The 25,467-nt window shown below is 42.7% G+C and overlaps 1 protein-coding gene across 1 annotated transcript in view; it reads right to left on the bottom strand.

Annotated features, from left to right (window-relative positions):
• The window catches only part of LOC145398769 (uncharacterized), a 46,765-nt gene that overhangs the window by 10,413 nt on the left and 10,885 nt on the right, over positions 1-25,467 (bottom strand). The window contains exons 2-4 of the mRNA XM_080271582.1: positions 23,098-23,313; positions 21,538-21,628; positions 9,914-10,144 (exon numbers count right to left, since the gene is read on the bottom strand). Coding sequence (XP_080127708.1) covers positions 9,914-10,144; positions 21,538-21,628; positions 23,098-23,312 — 537 coding nt within the window. The 5' untranslated portion in view covers position 23,313. The remainder of the gene's footprint in view (positions 1-9,913; positions 10,145-21,537; positions 21,629-23,097; positions 23,314-25,467) is intronic.

Here is a 25,467-nt window from a genome sequence, read left to right on the forward strand (position 1 = left end):
CGGTGAATTGGGAGACTTCCATTGCAATGACTGCTGCTTTGTCTCTGGGTCATTACCAGAAACCCATGATTCAGCACCAGTTATGACCTTGGAGATGAAGGTGGCATCATCACTGACCTGATTCTTGAGCTCCATGCAAACTGCAACGTGGTGCTTTCTGCTCGTCACTCAGCTGTCTTGGCACAAACTTTGCAGTGATGCGTCTCATGCCAAACACATCCAACAAAATGTGTTCCACGCTCCCGTATGACAGTCCAACGATATCACAAACAACATGGACAGTTCGTCTACGATCTGCAAGGATAGCCTGGTGAACATTTCTGACCTCTTCTGGTGTTGCTGCCATTGACGGTCGTCCAGAACAGTTATCGTCTTCGAAAGATGTTTGTTCTTCCTTGAACTACTTGTACCAGAAAAATGTTCTGCTTTGGGACATGGCATTGTCACCAAAGACTTGTTGAAGCAACCGGTGAGTTTCTGTAGTTGTCTTGTTGATCTTAAAGCAGAACTTGATGCAGGCTCTTTGTTCCGTGAGGTCCGCCATTGCAAAACCGCCAAACCACCTACACACCACGTTACAATAGTAAGCGCAGCTCAACAACACATCCGCTCACAGACACAGCCAGGTCCACACTGACACACAATGGGTGCTACTGACTCCTCCTAGCGGCAAAAGGCAAAACTGCAAACGGTTGAATCCCTTTGTTCAAATTACTGGAACTTTTGGGCAGCACCTCGTAAATATATAAATATATATATATATATCAACGTTGGGTCTGGTTAGTACTTGGATGGGTGACCGCCTGGGAACACCAGATGCTGTTGGCATCCCTACGTCAAGTGGGGTTGGTGGAGGATTAGTGCCCCTCCCTGTAAAACAATTAACTCTAATCCCTTGGGATACATGGCGTCTGTCACTGAATGAAAAAGAAAAAACATACATATATATAAATATATATATATATATATATATATATATAAGTAATCCCTCCACGACGTAATAGGACCAAAGGCATGTTCGGAAAGTGGTCCCGTCCGGAAAGTGGGCATCTGCCTGCTGGACTAGTACTTAAGGTCCCTAACCCAGCCTAACTTTGAAAGCCACCTAAATAACTCCCTACCGGACATGCATAGCACCTATTTAAACCTATTTAAGACCCTATCCACACCAATAATGGACATAAAGCATGAAATAAATGAAAAGGAACCAAAGAATGAGGAATTAGAAGTGACTGTATCTCAGCCAGGGTACTTACAGCACGTTTGTGGATGGCTTTTCTAAGGTTTTGGCGGTGGTGAAAATGCTCTTGAAGCACGTACAGTAATCAAGTGTTGTGCTGCACTTAGTACTTTGCACTGTGAGTTATAATTGTTTACCTGCACATTGTTAATTGCACCACACCAGTTTCAACCGCCAGTTTCAACCACCAATCTGCACTCCACAGTTAATCCTTTGCACTCTAAATTCTAATTTCTTAACACTGCACAACACAGTAATTTCCCATGTGGTCTAGTGGCGAGGTATTGCAGTTTATTCACAAAAAAATGAACACGTATGGCTTCCACTGCAATAAGCATCTACTTGCGATCGAAGTTAAGCAGTAACTGTTGAGTGTTGTTGGTGGGGTAACAGAGTTGCCAGATCGCAACAGCCACATTACCAAACTCCTCAATTTTCATTACCAAATTTAATTTTTCATTACCAAATTCGTAAAGCTAGCATTTATTCTTCACTAATTATATATACAAGTGGAAATACATGTAATCACTCTTCTCATAATTAACAGCATGTTGATTGTTTTCACGCTATGTTGGCTAGCACATTAATCAGAGACAGCAGACAATCCACCATCTCCATCCTGTGTATCCTCATACATGTGAAAAATCCGTTTGGTAATGCATTACACTCAACCCCCTGCTATCACGCGTTCAGCTATCACGCTTATCTGCTATCACGCACACATCAAATGCACAACCATACATGCTATCACGCACCCCAAGACCGCTATCACGTGTCGAGTTTAATGACAGGCTATATGAAACTTATTCACACGGCACTTCATACGAGGTTTGCAGAGGATACGATGGTTAATCGGAACAGTAACGTGGTAAAATTCCCGATTATAGCACGGGCATTTGGAATGCATCTGAACGGATTCCTGTCGAGGACACGACAGGCAAAACAGTGACCAAAACCCATTCGGCTCGAAAGAATATATCGTACTACAGCATTGAAATTTAGCCTAACACTGAATACTTATTAATATTGTATTTTAGAATAAATATCAATCGTTTTGAAACCCTTATAAAGAGTTAATATTTCTTATGCCGAAAAAACTGTGATGTCGATAAAGTAATCATGTGTTTACAACTGAGACGGGGCTCTGACGACAGTGTAAGGAACGTGTGTGATAGCGTCCAAGTTTTGTTCCACTTAAGTATTCCTCAGCCATTTCTGATATAAGGTACCATATGATACCCCCTTTAGCTGTGGACACTAAAGAAATGGAGACAGCCAAAGAGATCTGGCGGCAACTAAGCCACTCCCAAGCCTTGGAACCCATCAAACCACCCAAGCCGTATTCCTTATAAAAGTTTGATGGCCTTTTATGTTGTTTATTTATTCATTATACTGTTATTATTAATATAATAATGCTTTATTTCATGTTAGAGGAGAGATTGGCAGGAAATCATAGGCATAAAGTGGTTAAAAGTTAGAAAAATGAGCCACCGAAAAACCAATTAGAAGTTTTCCCATTGACTGTTCAGTTCAGTTATCAGCATTCAGCTATCACGCACGTTTCCTGTGACCAATTAGGCGCGATAGCAGGGGTTGAGTGTATTCTGATTCATTACCAAACGAATTTTTCATTACCAAACTGGCCCAAATTTGGTAATGAAAAATTCCAAGTGGAAACCCTGACAGGGGAGGGGGGAGGAATAAAGGGGTGAAGGGACCATGGTATAAACCAGCTGTTCAGTGCCGCGCGGCAATTTCAAATTACGGGTGGGAAAAAATTTGGATTTTTCTTTGGATTTTTTTCTTATTTAGGCCATTTTTGGGTTCCGAAGGTCCAAGCCCCCAATGTCCGGTAAGTGGGGTGCCTGGAAAGTGGGCGTCCTGAAATTACAGGGATTACTGTATAAATATATATATATATATATATATATATATATATATACCCACCACAAAATGACTTAAGACCAACACACACAAAATTGCTGTGGGAGAATTGTCTGTCTTTGCTTTGTGTTTCCACCTCTACCAAGTGAATATTTTGGGCAAGAAGTAACTGGCAACTCCACTGGTGTTGGCAAAACACTCAGAAGCTACAGTGGGAATATGAGTTCCCGTCGCTCCGAGCTTGCATCTCCCTCTTTTTTCGTATGCATTACCATTTGCCCTGTTATTTTCCTAGAGTCGAGTTGTTATGCCTTGAAAGTACTGCTGAAGGGATGAAAGGGTCCGTATTATTGCATGGAGGCAGGATCATGTCCCCATCAACACGATTTGTGAACGTACTGGACACGCAAAGTTGACCATCATGAAGATTCTTGCTGCAGTGCTCGGCCTCCCACCAATGCACAAGCATGGCGGTGGAAAGAAGAAGACGACTTCCAGAGGTACAGATACCCTTCTGAAGAGAGAAGTAATCAAGAATCCTCGACTGACAGCAGCAGAATTGAAGAGAATTCATCCCCAGCTGTTACATGATGTCTCAATTCGAACTACCCAACACCGCATGCGGAAGGAGCTGGGTTTGCCAAGCCGCACCGCAGCCAAGGAACTGCTTCTCAATGACCGCATGAGGAAGCAGTGCATTCAGTTTGCCAAGAAGTATGCACACTGGACATCAGACAAGTGGAGAAAAGTCATGTTTTCCGATGAATGCACATTTCAAGTGTTCCAGGCGCGTTCTGCCAAGGTTTGTTGCCCTGCCTCCCATAGTCAATATGACCTTGCTTACACGGTGCTAACTGTTAAGCACCCACAATCAGTAATTAGTACAGGGGTGCTTCTCAGGCGAAATGGGAAGGGGAGGCCTCTACTTTCTTCCTAAGAACTTGATGATGAATGGTGGCTGGTACATTCATTTGTTAACCTTTTTTGCTATTCATGGGTGCGACTTTTTCATGCACGATTCAGCTCCATGTCACAAGTCAAGAAAGGTGACAAAATGGCTTCAGGATAATCAGACTGAGGTCCTCGACTGGCCTGGCAACAGTCCGGATCTAAATCCAACAGAATACTGCTGGGCAAAGATGAAGAAAATCATGGCAGACAAGAAGACACCCAGTCTGGACAACCTCAAGACTGAACTGACAAATGTTTGGTGCTAAGAAATGTCCTTAGACTACTTTAGAGATCTAAGTGATTCCATGCAAAAATGCATCCTACTGGTCCTGAAAAACAAGGGAAACATGATTTCATATTAATGAATGGCATTTTATGAACAAACATTGTGATATACTATGATTTCTGTGTTTTTTAATACCTTGTGGGGGAAGTCCTAAGTCAATTTGCAGCTGCTCTATGTATGAATTTACACACACACACACATATATATATATATATATATATATATATATTATATATACGTACATACATTCCTCTCCTCCATCCTTCCATACTCTTCTGTCTTTCTTTCCTTCATTCTTCCCTCCTCCTTCTACCTACGGGTGACTTTACACTCCATCTTCTGTCTTTCTTTCCTTCATTCTTTCCTCCTCCTCCTCCTCCTGCTTGTGGGTGACTCTACACTGAGTGACAAGCCAAATGATTTTCTGTACACCAGGAAACCATTTACTACGCTGGGTGGTGACAACATAGCCAAATTTTGGCACCTGGTGGTTTAGTGGGTAATTATTGCGCTCCAGTCGGATTGAGCCGATGAAGGTTTATATCCAAGGGGTGGTTGGGGTTTATTGCTCATGTAATGCCACTCAGGGATGAGTGAGGCTGGTCACTCTCATCTTAAATGTCAGGACCAACTGCCTAGCCCCGGGCTCCTACACTCCTCATGGGGCAATGTACGATTGAATGATGAATGAATCTATCTATCTCTATCTATCTATGTATCTATATATCTATCTATCTATCTATCTATCTATATATATATATATATATATATATATACACACATACTGTGTATATATATATATATATATATATATATATATATATATATACAGTATACAGTGAGTCCTTGAAATATGAAAGTGATAGGGACCAAAAAAGCCTTTCGTAATCCGAAATTTCATATATTGGAACGATTTTCCCCATTGAAATATACATATAAAGGGGGGGATGCATTCCAGGATCCCATTGGACCCCCCACTTAAACTTTAGCCCTCCTATTTAGAACTATGCAGTACATGTATACAGTACTATACTATTGTACAGACATTAAAAAATAAAACATACAACTAATTACTGTAGTATCAGTACACTGTACAGTTAAATATAGACCTGTGCAGCGGCTGGAGATTCGTGTCGTTGATATGGTGCTAAGTCACATGGTGGGACCCCAATAATTTCCAATTTCCTCTCCAGAGTCAGAGTACAGTGTTGTTTCTTCTTGGCAGCTGGCTCCCCAGATGCTGAAGATGATGCAGGGTGCTTGGGAGGCATGGCGAAAGTACGAAAACAGGAAGAACTGCGAAAAACTGCCGTAACATACAGCGAAGCTGAGAGGAGAGGACGGACGTGACTCAATTGGGAAGCGCATGAAAATGTGTTTACCAGAGAGGGGTTAGTTTGTTTTCTCGCCGAAAGCGAGCGCGATGCTGTGCAGTGCGCCCATTTTGAATTTTTTGTATTTCCTCTTGTATCGCTTTTCGTACCACCGAGACAGATACTTTCATATTGTGGAATTTGTCCTACATTCATCGCTTTTGTACCATCAGAAATTCAGAAATTCGAATTCGAGTTTTTGTATTTCACGGACTCACTGTATGTATGTATATATATATATATATATATATATATATATATATATATATATATAAGCACACCTTCAATGACTTTAGTGTCCATAGACTTCTTTACTACGCATTAATATCCAAACATCAGTCCACCAGCCATTCCTGTGTAAAAGTAGGTAATGTATATTCCACCTTCCACTCAGTTAACACCAACATGCCACAGGGATCAGTTCTGGCGCCAACCCTGTTCCTGGTTCATATTAATGATCTCTTTGCCATCCATTCATATGCAGATGACTCAACACTTCACAGTTCATTCACTCTCAAACACCCATTTACAAAGTCTAATATCTCTAACTCTCAACTCAGTACAGCCATCTCCATAAAACAAGACTTATCTACAATCAATGAATGGGGACAAAACTACCTTGTCTCATTTAATGCTAGTAAAACCAAATATATGCAATTTACTAATAGGCAGATATTGCCAGATTCATATATTACCTTCAGTACTACTAATATTCCCATCTCCAAAAGTACCGAAATTCTCGGTGTCTCAACAATGCCCTCAGCTGGATCTCTCATGTCAGATCACTTGCTAAAACCGCCTCAAAGAAACTTGGATTATTGTCCAGAGTCCGTAACTTCTTCAATGATAAGCAGTTAGCAATAATCTACAAGAGTCATGTGCGCTCTCAGCTTGAATACTGCTCACCCTTGTGGAATGGATGTGGAGAGGTTGCATTAAAACAACTAGGCAAAATTGAGAACAAAGCTGTTGGAATTATTAATAACCCTGCCGTTACAAATAAACTACCTCCCCTACAAGTAAGAAGGAATGTTGCCTCCCTTGCATTATTTTACAGATATTTTTATGGCAAATGCTCAGACAAAGCTGCGTCCATTGTGCTACCTCTCCATGCCTTCTCTCGTGCTACACGGGCATCTGGTAGCACTCATGACTGGAATGTCACTCAGCCATATTGCAGAACTTCTGCCTATCAGAATTCTTTTATTCCCTGAACTGCATCTCTCTGGAACTCACTTCCCTGGAGTTGTTTTGCCTCAAACTTCAACTTACAGCTGTTCAAGTCTAACTGTTCTATCTATCTATCTATTGCCAGACGCCTCAATCCCGTTTGGGGTGGCCACAAACAAATCGCCTCCAAGTCGCCCTGTCCTCTGCCATCTCACTGCCCTGCTCCCAACTCACACCCCCCTCTCTCATATACCTCTCCACCCCATCCCTCCATCTCATCCTCGGCCTCCCCCTCCCTCTTCCCCCCTCCACCTCACTCACATACACTCTCTTCGTCAGTCTTTCACCCTCCATCCTCTCCACATGGCCAAACCACCTCAGTGTGTTCCTCATAACGCTTCCTATCACATCCACATCCATACCACAACGTTCCTTTATATCCTCATTCGTCACCCTGTCTCTCCATGTGACTCCACAGGCTGTTAAAGATATTTTATGAACGGAGGATGCGAGTAATCTGGTGTATGGATTATTTTTTTTTTTTTTTATTCATTTGTTTTTCCTTCATCTGTTCTGTTATTAAAAAAAAAAAAAAAAATCTTGTGTTGCCCCATGAGGGGCATAGGAACCTGGGGCTAGGCAAATTGGTCCTGACATGTAAGATGAGAGTGACTAGCCTCACTCATCCGTGAGTGGCATTACATGAACAATTAACATCAACCATCCCTTTAGATATAAACCTGCCCAGGCTCAATCTGACTGGAGAACCTTAATTACCCACCTCACCACGCGTGTTTAATGGTTACCAGTGTTGTATTATTCCAGGCTTTGACGAAGAAATTTATGGCCTGTCGAATATTATATTTTTTCCAGAATGCAGCAACAGTCATTATGGTTGGGGTTGAAGCTATGCCAGGTGAAGCAGGTGAGTCAGGTGGGACTGTGGAGGTGGAGGAGGAGGCAGCTGGTGAGTCAGGTGGGGCTGCGGAGGTGAAAGGGATGGCAGCGGGAGAGTCAGGGGAGGTGGTGGGGGGAGGATCCTCCTCCTCACTACTGTTCACATTTTTGGCAATTTCCTTCATCTCTTCTTGTCTGTCTGTTTCATTCCTCATCTTTTTATGGACATATCTGCAGTATAACAAGCTGGCATTCGTGAAATAACCGTCACTCAAGTGAATCCAAAGTTAGTAAAGAAACTGGGTATCTATTCCAACTCACCATTACTGCCGAAAACGTTATTGTCAAAGTCGTTATTGGCGAGATCTTACTGTAGATTCCTCTTGAGCACCTGCCCCTTGAGCTTCTACCGTCAAGATGGGCATGTCACGCAGGGATGGGGTGGGGTGGAGGGGGGGGTCATGTAGTCTGAGAAAATAGCCACTCGTATGCCACCCCATGAGGAGCGTAGGAGCCCAAGGCTAGGCATGTTGGTCCTGACAGTTAAGATGAGAGTGACCAGCCTCACTCATCCCTGAGTGGCATTATATGAGCAATAAACCCAACCATCCCTTGGATATAAACCTACACAGGCTCAATCCAACTGGAGCCTTAATTACACACTAAACCAGCAGGCACCATAATTTGGTAATATGGTTACCATCAGCATAGTAAATGGCTTCCTGGTGTACAGGAAACCATTTGGCTTGTTAGTCTGTGTACAGTCACCCAAAGGCAGAAGGAAGAGGAAAGAGTGAAGGAATGAAAGACAAAAAAGGGAGTGTAAAGTCACCCACAGAAGGCAGAAGGAGGAGGCAAGAATGAAGGAAAGAAAGAAGAGGAGGGAACGAAGAGAGGAATGGGCAGACACCCAGAGCAGCACTACATCAAGTGAGTGGATGGTGAGCTCTACCAACTAACCAGAAAAAAAAAAAAAAAAAAAAAAAACTACTGTATATTACCCCCCAAATAATCACAAATTAGGTGATTACTTATTTATTAACATAAAACTAAAGAAGCACTTATAATGCAATAAAAATGATAAAAACAATTTTGGTGCATGTCATAGGCTAGGCTAGGATAGGAGGTTGCATCAGTGGAGGGGCAACAGCTGGTTAATTACGTAAAGTTCTGCACTTATTTACGGTACTTCACTTTACAATCATTTAAACTAAAATGTAACACGTGGAATATAATAAACTAAAATGTAGTACTTGGAACATATGAAACTAAAATGTAACCCTTTGAATAAACACTAGGTCACACCTCAGTCAGAGTTCAGCTTACCAGAAATTCTGCCCTCTGCAGGGTCGACTTGTCGAGGTTTTACTGTATTGGCTTCACTTAAAAACTTAACAAAGTTCAGCAGCTTTCCATTCACACCATACATATGCAAAACCTTCCACAATCCCTCTCTATTACTTCATTAAGCTACTTGAGCATCTACAACAGATTCCACTTTCAAAATAAGCAAGCAATTATAAAGATTATATCCATATTTAATGCAGCATTTAACAGACTGGCCTCCTATTCCTTACTCTAAACAAACCCCCCACCCACTCACAACTCACAAACACGAATGGAAAAGTGAAATAGGACGGCTCAAGCCAGACTGCCATACACTGTGGACACAACTGATCTCTAATTTTACATAAACAAAGACTGCATAGCACTACAGGCAACGTAATTACACAATGTAACACTGAACCATGTATCATAATACACAATGTCACACTGTTCAGCATTTCCATAACTAAGGCAGCACTACATCTCAAGTGTGCTGGACCTGTAATCTGCTCTGGTAGAATTGGACAGTTCCCTCTGATGCACATCTACTAAGTGTGGACTGTGAGGCTATACCACAACTACAATTGACCAATGGACTAACTGAATGATTACATCATACAGAAAAAATAAATCATAATAATGATTGCTTTCTTGATAGTTTCACACTGTGTGTGCAGAGGCTAGCAGAGAACAAGCTCATTTCATAATACTGTACCTGAGGCAATGGCAGCACAATCAAATGGCAGACAAGAGATACGGATGAAATATTTTTGAGATAACACACACCTTTAGCCTGAGAGTAGTATATGCACTGGTGGTAAGGTGACTGTACTCTGCCTGTATCTTGGTGGTGTAGGCGTTGTAGTGGTAAGGAGGAGCCCCCAGCACAGCAGTGGTAAAATCCAGAAAATAGTGAGTATCCTGGTCACCGCTGCCACCTGGCGTCATATGTGCTTCAGTTAGGTTGCTTATGGCTGCCTCTAGCAGTATGCGCACTGATGCTGCCAAGCTGGAGGCCTGAAATGACCAACACACACAACACACACAAACAATGATGTAAGCTTACTTTTTTTTTTTTTTTTTTTTTTTTTTTTTTTAAAGAAAGGTGGAAGCAAAGGCCAGGGGCATGCAAGATTGTTCCCTCTAAAAAAAAAAAAAAAAAAAAAAAAAAAAGGATAACAGAGAGCCAAATTCAAGATCCATTCATTTCAAGATGGCTGGAGATCATAGGCAGTAGGAAATACAGACAGAGGGAGACAGTTCCAGAGCTGACCTGCTGCATATATGAAGGACTGAGAGTAATGGTTAATTCCTGCATTAGAGAGCTGGACAGAAAAGGGATGAGAGTTTTTTGCTAGATGGGTGCTACGTGCCCACCGTAGTGGTGGATGGATGCAAGCAGACAGTTCTGAGGAACAATGACCATTGAAGTAGTGACAGAAAAGAGATAAAGATGCAACTGTGTGGCAAAGTGACAGAGGTTAAAGGAAACCAGTAAGAGGAGTAAATAACACGAAAAGCTTTTGATTCCGCCCTATTGAGATGAGCCGTGTGTGGAGCCTCCCCACACATCACAGTTGTACTGTACACAGGGGCGAATAAAGCCCGTGTATAAAGTCAACAACTGTGTTGGGATAAAGAAGGCACAGAGTCAGCTTAGCACACCTAATCTCTTGGAAGAAGATTTTACAAGACAGGTAATTTATTTCCAAGATAAATCCTGCAAGAATGATATCCAAGTATGTTTAAAGATGGTGCAGGATTGAGTTGAACATTGTTAAAAATTAGAGGATACTTCTGCAGATTTTGTCAGGTTGTATGATGTATAAAATGGAGTTTTTGATGAATTAAAAACAAGATTACTCTTACCCCAATGAGAGATATGAGCCAAGTCAGACATTAGGTGTGCCATAGCCTCATGTCTTGTTTGTTGGAGTAACTGCTGAGATGGACACTGTGGGAAGTGAATGGATAGGTGATGGGTGGAGTTGTAATTTTATGAGTGGATAGGGTTTGATGTACAGCTTTCTAGGTCATTGATGAATAAAAGGAAAAAGAGTTGGTGATAGGACAGTGCCCTGAGGAACACCACTATTGACAGCTCTAGGAGAAGAACAGTGGCTGTCTACAACAGCAGCTACAGAATGACCAAAAAGGAAGCTAGTTAGGCCAGACTAGACCGAAAGGCTTTGAAATGTCAACAGCAATGGCAAAGGTTTTGCCACAGTCCCAAAAGGAGGATGACCAAGAGTCTGAAAGGTAGGTGAGAAGATCACCAGTGAAGCGTCCCTGGCGGAACCCATACTGACAATCTGAAAGAAGGTTGTGATAGGAAAGATGCTTTAACTTTTTTTTTCTTTTTGTGAGGAATACTCAAAAACTTTTGAAATCCAAGATGTTAAAGCAACTGGAGAATAGTTAGAGGGCTGGGAATGGTCGCCCTTCTTTGGGACATGCTGAATGAGACCAAATTTCCAGGAGGAAGGACAGGGACAAGTTGACAGACAAAGGTGAAAGAGTTTACCTAGGGAAGGTGTATGCACAGATGCACATTTCCTGAGGACAACAGAAGGAATCCCAAGACCCATGCCTTGTTAGTACTGAGGCCAGTGATGGCAGAAGATACACCAACTGAAGAAAGTTTAATGTCAGCCATGAGGAAGTCAGAGGAGGAAAGTGATGGAGACAGCACCAAAATCATCTAAGGTGGATTTTTTTTTTTTTTTTTTTTAATGCGAGGAAGAAGAAACCAAAGGCCATGAGCCCGGAATAACAGTTCCTTCCAAGAGAAAAACAAAATACAATAGAGAGCCAAATTCAAGATCCGATCATTTCGAGATGCCTGGACACACTGTGTTTGAAAGACTGGAGATCATAGGCAGCAGGATATACAGACAGAGGGAGACAGTTCCAGAGCTGACCTGTTGCATAAATGAAGGACTGGGAGTAACGGTTAACTCTTGCATTAGAGAGTTGGACAGAAAAGAGATGAGAGTTTGCTGCTAGACAGGTGCTATGCGCCCGTCGTAGAGGTGGAAGGATGTATGCAGACAGTTCAGAGGAGCAGTGACCATTAAAGTAGCGATAGAAAAGAGATAAAGATGCAACAGTGCGGTGAAGAGACAGAGGTTGAAGGGAGTCAGTAAGAGGAGGAGAGTTAATGAGACGAAAAGCCTTTGACTCCACCCTATTGAGAAGAGCTGTATGTGGGGAGCCTCCCCACACATGAGAGTTGTACTCCACACAGGGGCAGATAAAACCCCTGTATAGAGTCAACAATTGTGCAGGGGTAAAGAAAGAACGGAGCCGGCTTAGCACACCCAATCTCTTGGAAGCAGATTTTACAAGAGATGTAATATGATCTTTCCAAGATAAGTCCCAAGTAAATGAAACCCCAAGCATGTTCAAGGATGATGCACGATTAAGCTGAATATTATTAAACATTAGTGGGTATACCTGTGGAAGATTTTGTCAGGTTGATAGGTGAAAGAACTGAGTCTTAGATGCATTAAAAACGACCAAATTATTTTTACCCCAGTCAGAGATACGAGCCAAGTCAGACATTAGGTGTGCCATAGCCTCATCCCTTGTCTGTTGAAGTAACTGCTGAGATGGGCGTTGAGGGAACCGAATGGAAAGGTGAAGGGTGGAGTCATCAGCGTATGAGTGGATAGGGTTAGATGTACAGCTTAGAAGGTCATTGATGAATAAAAGGAAGAGAGTTGGTGATAGGACAGAGCCCTGAGGAACACCACTGTTGATAGATCTAGGAGATGAATGATGGCCGTCTACAACAGCGGCTATAGAACGACCAGAAAGGAAGCTAGCGATGAAGGCACAGATAGAAGGATAGAAACCGTAAGAGGGCAGTTTGGAAATTAAAGATTTATGCCAGACTCAATTGAAAGCCTTTGAGATGTCAAGTGCAATGGCAAAGCTTTTGCCAAAGTCCCGAAAGGAGGATGACCAGGAGTCTGAAAGGTAGGTGAGAAGATCGCCAGTGGAGCGTCCCTGACGGAACCCGTACTGACGATCAGAAAGAAGGTTGTGATAGGAAAGATGCCTTAAAATTTTTCTATTGAGAACTGACTCGAAAACTTTTGAAATACAGGACGTTAAAGCAATTGGACGATAGTTGGAGGGTTGGGAGTGGTCACCCTTCTTTGGAACTGGCTGAATGAGAGCAAACTTCCAGCAAGAAGGAAAGGTACAAGTTGACAGACAAAGGCGAAAGAGTTTGCCTAGGCAGGGTGTAAGCACAGAAGCACAGTTCTTGAGAACAACAGGAGGGACCCCATCAGGCCCGTATGCCTTGTTAGTATTGAGGCCAGTGATGGCAGAAAATACATCGCTGAAGAAATTTTAATGTCAGCCATGAGGAAGTCAGAGAGGGGAAGTGATGGAGGAACAGCACTGGAATCGTGTAAGGTGGAACTGGAGGAGAAAGTCTGGCAAAGAGATCTGCTTTATCAGTAGAAGAAATAGCTACAGAACCATCAGAGTAGAAAAGAGGAGGGAAGGATGATGAGGTAAAGTTGTTAGAAAGGTTTTTGGCAAGGTGCCAGAAGGAGCGGGAAGAATTCGAGTTGGAGAGTTGAGAGCATTTAGTATGGATGAAATTATTTTTAGCAGAGCGAAGAACAGGCTTAGCACGATTCTGGGCAGAAACGTAAAGATGATGTGATTCAGGGGTGGGTTGGCTCTGGTACCTTTTGTAGGCCCTCTCCTTGTTGTGGACAGCATTAGAACAAGCGTGATTAAACCAAGGCTTTCTTGCATTAGTCAAAGGATATGAGAAAGGAATGTATGCTTCCATGCCCGAGAGAATAACCTCCGTAATGCGCAAGGCACACTCAGATGGCTCCCGGCCATCGAAACAATAATCATTCCAAGGAAAATCAAAGAAGTACTGCCTGAGGGCCTCCCAATCTCCGGCTCCAAAATGCCACAGATGACGTTTCCCTGGAGGGTCCACAGGCCGTACCGGAGTGATAGGACAGGTTAAGGTGATAAGGTTGTGATCGGAGGAGCCCAACAGAGAGAAAAGATTAACAGTGTAAGCAGAAGGATTAGTTGTAAGGAAGAAATCAAGTATGTTGGAGCTCTCTCCAAGGCAGTCTGGGATATGGGTAGGGTGCTGTACAAGCTGCTCTAGGTCATTAAGGATAGAAAAGATGTAGGCTTGTTCACCAGGTGGATCAGTGAAAGGAGAGGAGAGCCAAAGGTGGTGGTGAACATTGAAATCTCCCAGAATGGAGATATCAGAGAAAGGAGAAATGGATAGAATGTGTTCCATCATAGAAGTAAGATAGTCGAAGAATTTTTGATAGTCAGTAGAATTAAGGGATAAGTAAACAGCACAGATATATTTAGTCACAGAATGACAGGAAAGCCAAAGCCAGAGTGTAGAGAATTCAGAAGAATTGAGTTCAGGAACACGAGAGCAAGATAAGTAGTTGTGTACATATTCACAACAGCCACCTTTGGCTTTGAAATGAGTATAGAGAAAGTAGGAGGATACAGAAAAGGGTTTGCTGTCAGTTGCCTCAGACAGCTGAGTCTCAATTAGAAAAAGAAGGTGAGATTTAGAGGAGGAGAGGTGGTGCTCAACAGAGCGAAAGTTAGAATAAAGGCCGTGAATGTTGCAGAAATGAAGAAGAAGAGAGTCAGACAGTGGTTCTAGGCACCTTGAGTTGTCACTGGGATAGGGGCGGACGGTGGGGGCATTTATGGTCCCCCCCCCCCCGGGGACTCCGAGGCTGGGTGATGAGACGCCATGATTTTTTTGAATTTTGGAAAAGGAAGTGTATACTGTGCATGTAGTTTGATGTAGATAGTTAGAGAAATTTGTGTTGGAGAGCATGCTGGCCTACTCTCTGTGTAACTGAGATGCTGAAAAAGTTCAGCAAAGGGGGATGGTCAGGAACTAGTCCTGAGGGAAGATGAAACGGGAGCTCCAGCACTCCCTGTCATCAGGGGAGTACTGCCAGGCTTGACTGGTGCTACAGTCTACTCGGAGAAAGTCTGGGCAATGAGTTCTGCTTTATCAGTAGAAGAAATAGCTTCAGAACCATCAGAGTAGAAAAGAGGAGGGAAGGATGATGAGGTAAAGTTGTTGGAAAGCTTTTTGGCAAGGTGTCACAAGGTGTGGAAGAATTTGAGTTGGAGAGTTGAGAGCATTCAGTACGAATGAAATTCTTTTTTGCAGAGCGAAGAACAGACAGCACAATCCTAGGCAGAACCATAAAAGAGATGAGATTCAGGGATGGGTTGGCTCTGGTACCTTTTGTAGGCCTCTCCCTTGTTGTAGACAGCATTAGAACAAGTGTGACTAAATCAAGGCCTTTTTGCATTAGTCACAGGATATGAAAAAGAAATGTGTGCTTCCATGCCTGAGAGAATAACCTCTGTAATCCCCAAGGCACACTCAGATGGCTCTCGGTCATGGAATCAGGTGCTGCTGGTTTAAACCATGATAGAAAACATTCATGGACTGACTTTATTATGAAGTCATATGTGGAATCCATCTACTTAAAAAAAAAAAAGAAGTATGGTTAGGTTCTCGGAGTGCTATCTGAATCACTAGGGAAGGAGGGGATGTGGGTGTGTCTACCACGTGTATTTATGAGTGCAGAGGGAGCCAAAGGTGGTGGTGGACACTGGAATTCCTAGGATGGAGGTTTCTTTACAGGTGTAATAGCTGAGGGGTTCTTGATAGTCAGTAGAATTCACTTGTCTTGTGGATAATTGGTTACCACTGCCCTTGGGTGGTACTACCATGGGCAAGAAGTAAGACAACAAGCTTTGTAACTAGCCACACAATCATCACCCTCAGGCCATGTCCACACCACTGACTTGCTGGCATGGGTGAGAGATCTGCATCATTACAACCTACAGAACTCTCACCTGCACCTGCCCACATCCAGTAGAGCCACTTGTACGGGTTACAGTAATGCAAATATCCCACTCATCCCAGCATGCTCTTGGTGTGGAAGCAGCCTTAAGTAGAAAATTCAGCCACAAGTAAACAAAGGCAAACCAGTCTAAGACTCAAACATTATTTTTCACACACACACACACACACACACACACACACACACACACACATATATATATATATATATATATATATATATATATATATATATATATATTGTATATATTTTTAACACTTAGTCTACTAGCGGCTGAGCCTTTTGAGAGTCCAAGAACTCTCTTTAAAGGCACCTTGTTTATCTTGCACTTTTGGTAAACATCAATTGTCTAGCAAGGCTAAAACTACAATTTTACTAAATCAGCTGTATGACTTTTAAGTAATAATGGTCATCCCCGAATGACAATAGTTTAAGATTTTAATAAAGGGTATATACAAGTTATTTAAGAGGAGCCTGTGGAGTCACATGGAGAGACAGGCTGATGAATGAGGATATAAAGGAACGTTGTGGTGTTGATGTGGATGTGATAGGGAGCGTTATGAGGAACACACTGAGGTGGTTTGGCCATGTGGAGAGGATGGAGGGTGAAAGACTGACGAAGAGAGTGTATGTGAGTGAGGTGGAGGGGGGAAGAGGGAGGGGGAGGCCGAGGATGAGATGGAGGGATGGGGTGGAGAGGTATATGAGAGAGGGGGGTGTGAGTTGGGAGCAGGGCAGTGAAATGGCAGGGGACAGGGCGACTTGGAGGCGATTTGTTTGTGGCCACCCCAAACGGGATTGAGGCGTCTGGCAATGGACAGATAGATAGATATATATATTTTTTTCATCAGAAGTTTAGGGACTTACTAAATATGAGAATGAGCTGTTATTTTTCCTTGAGTGACATTAAGTTGGTGGTAGGTGGTAGCAACCATCATCCACTCACTTTAACTCGCCCTGTACTCACGACATTCGATGCACGTTGCAACTTTTTTTCACGCTCAGTCTCCACAACATATGATGAACGTTTTGCTATTGCAAAGTCTGTCATTTGCACATTTTTCATATATCGCACATGATTTTTGGTACGTATACACGGGACACCTTCCAGTACCACACCTTAGTACATTTTAGTACATTACTGATACTGTGAGTGCTTGGGATAATACTTGGCTCACTATAATGGTAAGGCCTGTAATGTGCGATATGACACTCACTATAACAGTAAGGTCTGCGGTGGAAACTGGTATAATGTTAGGAGAAAAGTATAATGTAAGTTGGAAAATAGAATGTAAGTTGAAACAACAGTCATACTGAGTCAACTGTGCAAGAATTTGGCAATCTTCATGTGTTCGTGAATGAAACAACGCTTATATTGCCTATATTTTTGTGTGTAAACCAATATATTCTTGTTTATCTATCTATCTATTGCCAGACGCCTCAATCCCGTTTGGGATGGCCACAAACAAATCGCCTCCACGTCGTCCTGTCCCCCACCATTTAACTGCCCTGCTCCCAACTCACACCTCCCTCTCCCATATACCTCTCCACCCTATCCCTCCATCTCATCCTCGGCCTCCCCCTCCCTCTTCCCCCCTCCACCTCACTCACATACACACTCTTCGTCAGTCTTTCACCCTCCATCCTCTCCACATGGCCAAACCACCTCAGTGTGTTCCTCATAACACTTCCTATCACATCCACATCCACATCACAACGCTCCTTTATATCCTCATTCGTCAGCCTGTCTCTCCATGTGACTCCACAGGCTCCTCTTAAATAACTCATTTCCACTGCTCTCACTCTTGACTTGTGTCCTTCCAACAATGTCCAAGCTTCACTTCCATACGTTAGAGTTGGTATCACAATACTGTCATGTAGTAACTTTTTCACTTCCATGCTCACTTCCCTGTTTCTTATCACTGCTTTCAAGGAACCAGCAACCTTTCTTCCCTGCTGTACTCTTTCAAGCACTTCACCCTCCAAACCTCCATCCTTACTCATCACATTACCCAAGTACAGTACTTAAACGTACTCACATTTTCCAATTCCTCACCATCCAACCTCACTCTCCATTCACTGACTTCACCTCTCTCAAAGACCATCACTTTACTCTTTCCTACATTCACCTTTAGATTCCGTTTCTTGCACACTCTCCCAAACTCATCCACTAAGACTTGCAGCTCCCCTTCGTCTTCACGCAACAACACAGTATCATCTGCAAACAACAGTACAGGGAGTTTCCAAACACTATCCTCTCTCACCAGGGCCACTCCAACATCCACTACCCTACCTTGTACCTCTTTTATTACCCCATCCATGAACAGACTGAACAACCTTGGAGACATGACACATCCCTGTTTCAACCCAACCTTCAAAGAGAAAAATTCACTTAGTTCACCATCCACACGCACTGCAGCCTTAGCATCATCATACATACTTTTCACAGCATTCAACAACTTTCCATCTACTCCATATATTCTTAATACTTTCCACAATCCTTGTCTATCCACCCTGTCATATGCTTTCTCCAAATCCATGAAAGCCACATACAACTTCTTTCCCTTCTCTAGAAACTTTTCAACTACAGATTTAAGAATGAATATCTGATCTACACAATCTCTTCCCTTCCTAAAGCCTCCCTGTTCTTCTCCAACTAATTCCTCCGTTCCTTCTCTAACTCTGTCAATAAGTATCCTACCATACATTTTTCCTATTATACTAAGAAGACAAATGCCCCTATGATTACCACACACTTCTTTTTCCCCTTTTCCTTTGTACAAGGGAATAATTATACCTGACTTCCAATCCTCCGGGACTCTACCTTCCTCCCAGGCCAATCTGCACATCTTCCACATCCATTCTACTACTATCTCTCCCCCATGCTTCAGCATTTCACCACACACTCCATCAATTCCTGGGGCTTTCCACAATTTAACTTTCTTCATTGCTTCCACAACTTCTATCCTACTGATTTCTTCCTGTCTTCTCACCTCCCTCCTTCTCCCAGCCATTCCCCAGCCACTTATACTCGCATTACTTCCATCCTCTACGTTCAACAATTCCTTAAAGTGTTCTCTCCATCTGCTCACTTTTTCTCCCTTCTCCACTAGTAATCTACCATTTTTATCTTTCACTCCCCTGCTAACTTCACTTCCACCCTGTCTTACTCTTTTCACCTCTTTCCAGAACATTTTCTTACAGTCTCTCCACTTTACACTTAAATTCCTTCCAAATTCCTCATCCACTCTCTTCTTACTCTCTCTTACTAATCTTTTCACCTCTCTCTTCCTTTCTACATATAACTCTCTCTTCAGCCTCTCAACTTCTTACACGCCCCTATTTCTCATCCACTCATTGTAAGCTTTCTTCTTTTGTACCACAGCCTGTCTCACCTCATCAGTCCACCACGCTGTTCCTTGCACCCCCCTCCGTCTTCTCTTCCTCCCACACACCACATCACATGGTGCACATATTTCTTCTGTGAATATCTTGCACACACTTTCCACATCCCCCATCTGCTCCAATTCATATTTGCCCAATCATTCCTCCACTTCTCTCTTATACTCTCCCTTTTTCTCATCCTCTTGTAACCTTTCCACTCTCCTGGCAACTACTCCTTCCTCTCGTCTTTCCCTTCTTCTATTCCTCCATCTTACTTGTATCCTAATTCTGGCCACCACCAAGTAGTGGTCAGAAAGTCCACTCCCCCAACCTCAATAAGCTCTTGCATCCATTACACATCTTCGCATCCTTTCATCCACACACACATAATCAATCATTGCCTTCCTTTCATTCAGTTCACCACCCACCCTTCTCTTCACTCGCCATGTATACCTGTGGATCATTTTATGCCTGAAGAGGGTATTGGCTATCACCAACCCCCTCCCAGCACAAATGTCCACTAACGCACTGCCATTCTCATCTATCGCAGCAGGCACACCCCACTCACCAACTATTCCATCCACCTTCACATTCCCTACTTTACCATTCACATCACCGATCAAAAACACTCTCTCATTCCTTCCAAACTTTTCCATGCACACTTCCACATTTGTCCAGAACTCTTTTCTCACTCCGCTAGCACGATCTTGCACTGGCGCATACACACACACAATCGCCCACATTTGTATTCCAACTTTACCCACACAATCCTTGACCCAAGTGATCCATACTGTCTTATGCTCTTCTTCCATCTTTTACTCACAACCATACATACTCCTTCCTTTGCCCTCTCATTCTCACCTATTCCTGCACATATACCCCATCCATACTCCCATTCTCTCACACTTTCTCCTCTCCATATTGTTTCAGTCATTCCACATACATCCACTTTTGCACTCTCAAGCACCTGGACAATCTCTCTCTCTTTCACCTCATCATTCGCTCCTCTTACATTCCACGTAGCCATTACCAAGTCCTTTGTCCGGTCCTGGGTCGTCATCGTCTGGTCAGTCCTTGTCCGAGGCTTCTTGTTTGTAAATTTGTGCCAAATTAATAAATATCTAAGTATTTTGAGTGGTTTCCAATCATTACCCTACCACAGAAAATGCGACAGTAGCAACATGGCTACAGAAAACACACTAGATCTGGTGTTCAGAGGGTCACCTGTCTAGACCATTTTTAACCTCAGGTGAGCACTTTCTTGGTGATTTTCCATTGTTTCTCACCAAAAGTGGAGGCTTGGAAAAAAAAAAAAAAAATGTCGGGTTTTGGGGGTGGGTTTTGTAATAAATTAGTCTGTACGGGGCGGGTTAAATAGTGCTGCCTACTTCTTCCGCCACCTTTATCGTTTTGTGTGTGTGTGTGTGTGTGTGTGTGTGTGTGTATTTACCTATTTGTAGTATAAAGGAACTGATCTAAGCTCGTGTTGTCCTGTCTCAATGTTTATATTTATCCAGTCTAGTTTTAAACACATGAATGTTCTTTGCCTGCACCACCTCTTTGTCCAAGTCATTCCAAGTACCTAGGCTTCTATTCGGGAAACTGAACCTTTTAAGATTATTATGACATCTACTATTCCTCAACTTGAAGTCATGACCTCTTGTTCTTCCATCATCCAACACAAAAAGATCCTCTCTATACATCCTTTCCAGTTCTCTTACATTTCTAAACATTGTGATCAAGTCACCTCTTTCCCTTCTCTCGCGCAGTGTTGGTAACTTCAGTTTTTCCAATCTCTCCTCGTAGGTGAGTTCCCTTAAGCTTGGTATTATCCTTGTGGCCATCCACTGAACCCTCTCCAGTTTATCAATATGGTTCTTCAAATAAGGCAACCATACCGCACCGGATACCCTAGTCATGGTCTTATCATGGTCAGGATTTCCTCATCCATATAATTAAAAGCCACTCTCATGTTGGTCAGTAATCTGGAAGTAGTTGTGTCTGCCAAAAACTTACACAGTGTTAAAGAAAAGTGCGATGAAATGGTATTACAAGACGGGACACAAAGAGCTTGACTCAATCCCGTAAAAGTGCAATTACGTATGAACAAACCTGTTGTCCTTCCCCTGCCTCGCTCATAAACTCATTAAACTTCTCCAGATTCTTGGCATCTGAGTCACTGCACTGGGGGTTGTACTCCAGCCTGAAAACAAATGGGAATGCCATTAATTTTCACTCAAACATTCAAATATATTTTAACTCTGTCACTATTAATGATATACAGTAAGATTCTCAATATCCATATAGGCATTATCCACACCACGTCATTCCCCATATCACGAAGATGTACCATAATCATTTTCTTTTCACCACTACCACACAGGAAAAACAAACAAGATGTATGACCAGCAGTGGTGAGTGTCCAAATACTCTACAGTAATATATGTTTACTTAAAATGTATACAGTATTCCCATTTTATGTTAATTTACTGTGCATTTGCAGGCTAGGATACTTTGGAAGGCTATTGTGCCATTCATTGGGGGGTCTGGGGAGATTGTGAACTGCATTATTCATAAATCTGACTTACTCATACAGGCTTTGGCTCTATTAGTATTATTAGGAAGTTTACTGTATTGTACTTGATTATTTTATTCACGCTAACACCAGATGCTATTGTTCCGATGTTGGGAATTTTGGCTGTCAGGTTATACTGTCTCCATAAGCCATCTGACTGCTAAAACTCCCCTGTGCTGTGAAGAACCTGCCTCTTTTAGAGTGAACAACTTCTCAAATTGCATCCATAACAGTGAAAGGTGAACTGAAAGTAAAATACGTAGTCAGGAAGTAATTTTTCCCCTCCAGTACAGAAGGTATTGTGGCACCCTAGAGTGCCAAGTCAACATGCATCACAACTGTCTCTATGCACTGTGTTGTCACTGCAGCATGTTTGTTCTGACCTAACATATGAACCTTTACCCCTGTCAGCTCAGTTAATGGTCAAGTGTCAGAATGACAGGTTGATTTTATATGATAATGAAGGGGATTCATTTCTACATCATAAATAAGGTCTATCAATTTTCTTGTAAATAAACAGTAATCACATTGTGTACTACTACAGTACAAAATTTTTCCTCTATACAAATGGCAGGGAGGCAGCCTGGAAATCTAAGCTGTATTACAACTGTCTCTAAGTGTGGTGGGGCTGGGGGAACATCCCACACTATACTCATTCATTCTAACCCATATCTTTGTCTTTTGCTGTCTAGTTCACACAGCTCAATGGCAGAAAATGACAATGTTATGGCTCTACATCCTTTTCACAACACTTCTTCATGACTAGCATCATACAGTAGTGTTAATCTCTTCTTACAACTCAGGACTCAAGATGGACAGATGGCAATTTTAGGTCAAGTTAATGCAAAAAGAGCACAGACACTTTAGGGGAAGGCTTCCATGCCTTTCAAACCACTTTACTGGGACAAGAAGCAATGAAACTCTCTCTCTCCAAGTCTGTGAGTCTAGGATGATTCCTCCCAACACTTTTAAATACCTAGGTAATGTCATGAGATGTTAGAAACCCTATTCCTATGGATGTCATAAGGGGAGGCATATATATATATATATATATATATATATAAAAGGTAGGGGGGGAGGGGGAGTGGTTGACTTACTTGTGGAAGAATATAGCAAGTGCCACAGCCTGTGGGTTGGACAGTTTGTGCTGATACTGATGGTGGAGTGCCAGGAGCTGGGTGAGATAGGTGTGGTTGTGGTAGATGCGACCCTCACCAGTGTAACTGTCACTCACCACACCCCACCACTTCTCGGACACTGTACCCTCAGCAAAACTGGTTGCTCCATCCCACTCAGCACGCAGCTCATCCATACTGTCAAGGTTAATTGTAGGTTTGATATACCACTATAAACATTATACAGATTGGTATAGTACAGTATATCTATTAATCTATGCCTCTCTCATATTGTTTATAAAGGCTCCAACATGCTTCCATGCATCTGCCTTGGTCACCTAATGGTGGCTCTCCATACTGCTCAATCTCGGGCAACTTCATTATTTAGTCCTTTAACCCTGAGGTCACGCTCAATGACCTCATCCCAGGTCTTTTTCGGTCTACAACTCACTATCCTACCCCCAGCATTAACCCTTCTCACTTTCTGCACCCAATTATCATCCCCCATCCTCTCCACATGCCCAAACCAGCTCAATCTATCTTTCCTTATCACAACACCAATACAATCAAGTCTCATCCTACCCCATAACTCTTCCATCGTAAACCTAGCCCCCTCAGGCCCTGCACTCAAAAACGCACTGTACATTCACCTAATCATTGTGATTTTTGTATGTCCGAACATGCGAATATCCTCTTCCTTTACTGCCCAGGTCTCACAAGCATACAGCACTGCACTCCTAACACATGTCGCACACAAAGATTCCTTAGCATGGAGGGAGAGCCCTCTCAGTGTCAGGAGAGGCAAGAGCTCCCTCAGTTTCTTCCAACCACTCTTCACTCAAGCCATAGAGCTGCCCCACCTCCAGCACATAACACGTCTCCCAAATAACGAAAATCCACACACTCAAGAGACTCACCAGCAAGTTCAATCCTTTCATGCCTAGCAATATCCACATGCTCTCCCTGACACACCACACACATGAAATCAGCATTATCTCGCAGTCTACCTCTAATACCACTACATCTCTTATGCACCCACTTATCACAAACACTGCACAAGATGGAATTACTGTACTGTACACTCAAACCTCGATTTAAGGGATTAAATGGGGAATTAACTTGTCCCTTACTTGAAAATGTCATTATTTTACCACATATAAAGACAATCTTATTATGAAATGCAATGATTGTTTCACTTATCTTACTCATTTATATGATTATGAATATTATTTTATGAGTTCTGTATAAAGAAACATATTAATGTGTATAACCTAGACATTAAGTATCATTTATGAATGGTCTTGTTTTTTTGTCAGGTAGAATATGGAGTCCCTTAAATCCGAAATCCCTTAAATAGAGGTTTGAGTGTACTTTCCACACCCTTGTGACAAATCGCACATGACCACTTTCCTTCTCCTTTGACAGTACCACCCCCAGCCTAAGATACCAGCACTTTTGTTTTATCTGCATTTACTCCTAAGCCCTTGTGCCCCATACCATCTCTCTACTTCCTAAATCTTACCTCCACCTCCCTTTCATTCTCTGCAACCAACACTAAATCATCAGCATACAACATCTCCCACAGGAGTCCATTTCTGAAGTCACGTAAGAGGGCTTCAAGTATATACCATGATAACAACAACGGGCTCAAGACTCGCCCCTGATGCACACCAACATTCATGGAAAACTCATCACTCAAATCTCCATTCACCCTTACCTGGGTGTGAGCACCCACATACATGACCATAACAACCCTAACCAGCCACTCCACGATCCCAAGCTTTCTCATTGCCCACCTCACCACCTGTCTAGGGACTCTGTCAGGCTTTCACCAAATGTATATACAGTATATATATATATATATATATATATATATTGTTACGATATGCGCCAGCCCGGGGCTATTACAAAAAGACAAGTCAGCCTTAGATGATCGGCCTCCACTGCGTTGCAAAATAACGCAGACCCCGGCACTGACACTCCGCAAACTAGAGAAAAACTGCACAACGGAAGTACTTACTTAAGAACGCAACACTCTGTACTTTGATAATAAAACGGAACAGCCTACCTATAGATCTAGCCTACTATCGTCACTACCGGAAGTAATACCGCCCGAGACAGTATACAGGAACACCTCCCACTTACTTCCGGTGGTGACGACTTTCTACTTAACCCGTGTCCAAGGGGGAACGCAGTTAATAGCTCACGATGGTTCTCACTAGCCTTGAGCAAAGAGATGGGATTAACTGTGTAGGGGTTAGGGGGGGTGTGTGTATGTACGTGTGTTGGGGAACGTTAACAAAGGCAGCGAGAGGACCACGGTGAGCCAGACTGGCCCTCCAAAGACAACAC

The sequence above is a fragment of the Coenobita brevimanus genome, chromosome 46, assembly GCF_032717465.1.
Source record: "Coenobita brevimanus isolate Jiangsu-jjx chromosome 46, ASM3271746v2, whole genome shotgun sequence".
In the NCBI taxonomy this organism is placed as follows: Eukaryota; Metazoa; Arthropoda; class Malacostraca; order Decapoda; family Coenobitidae; genus Coenobita; species Coenobita brevimanus.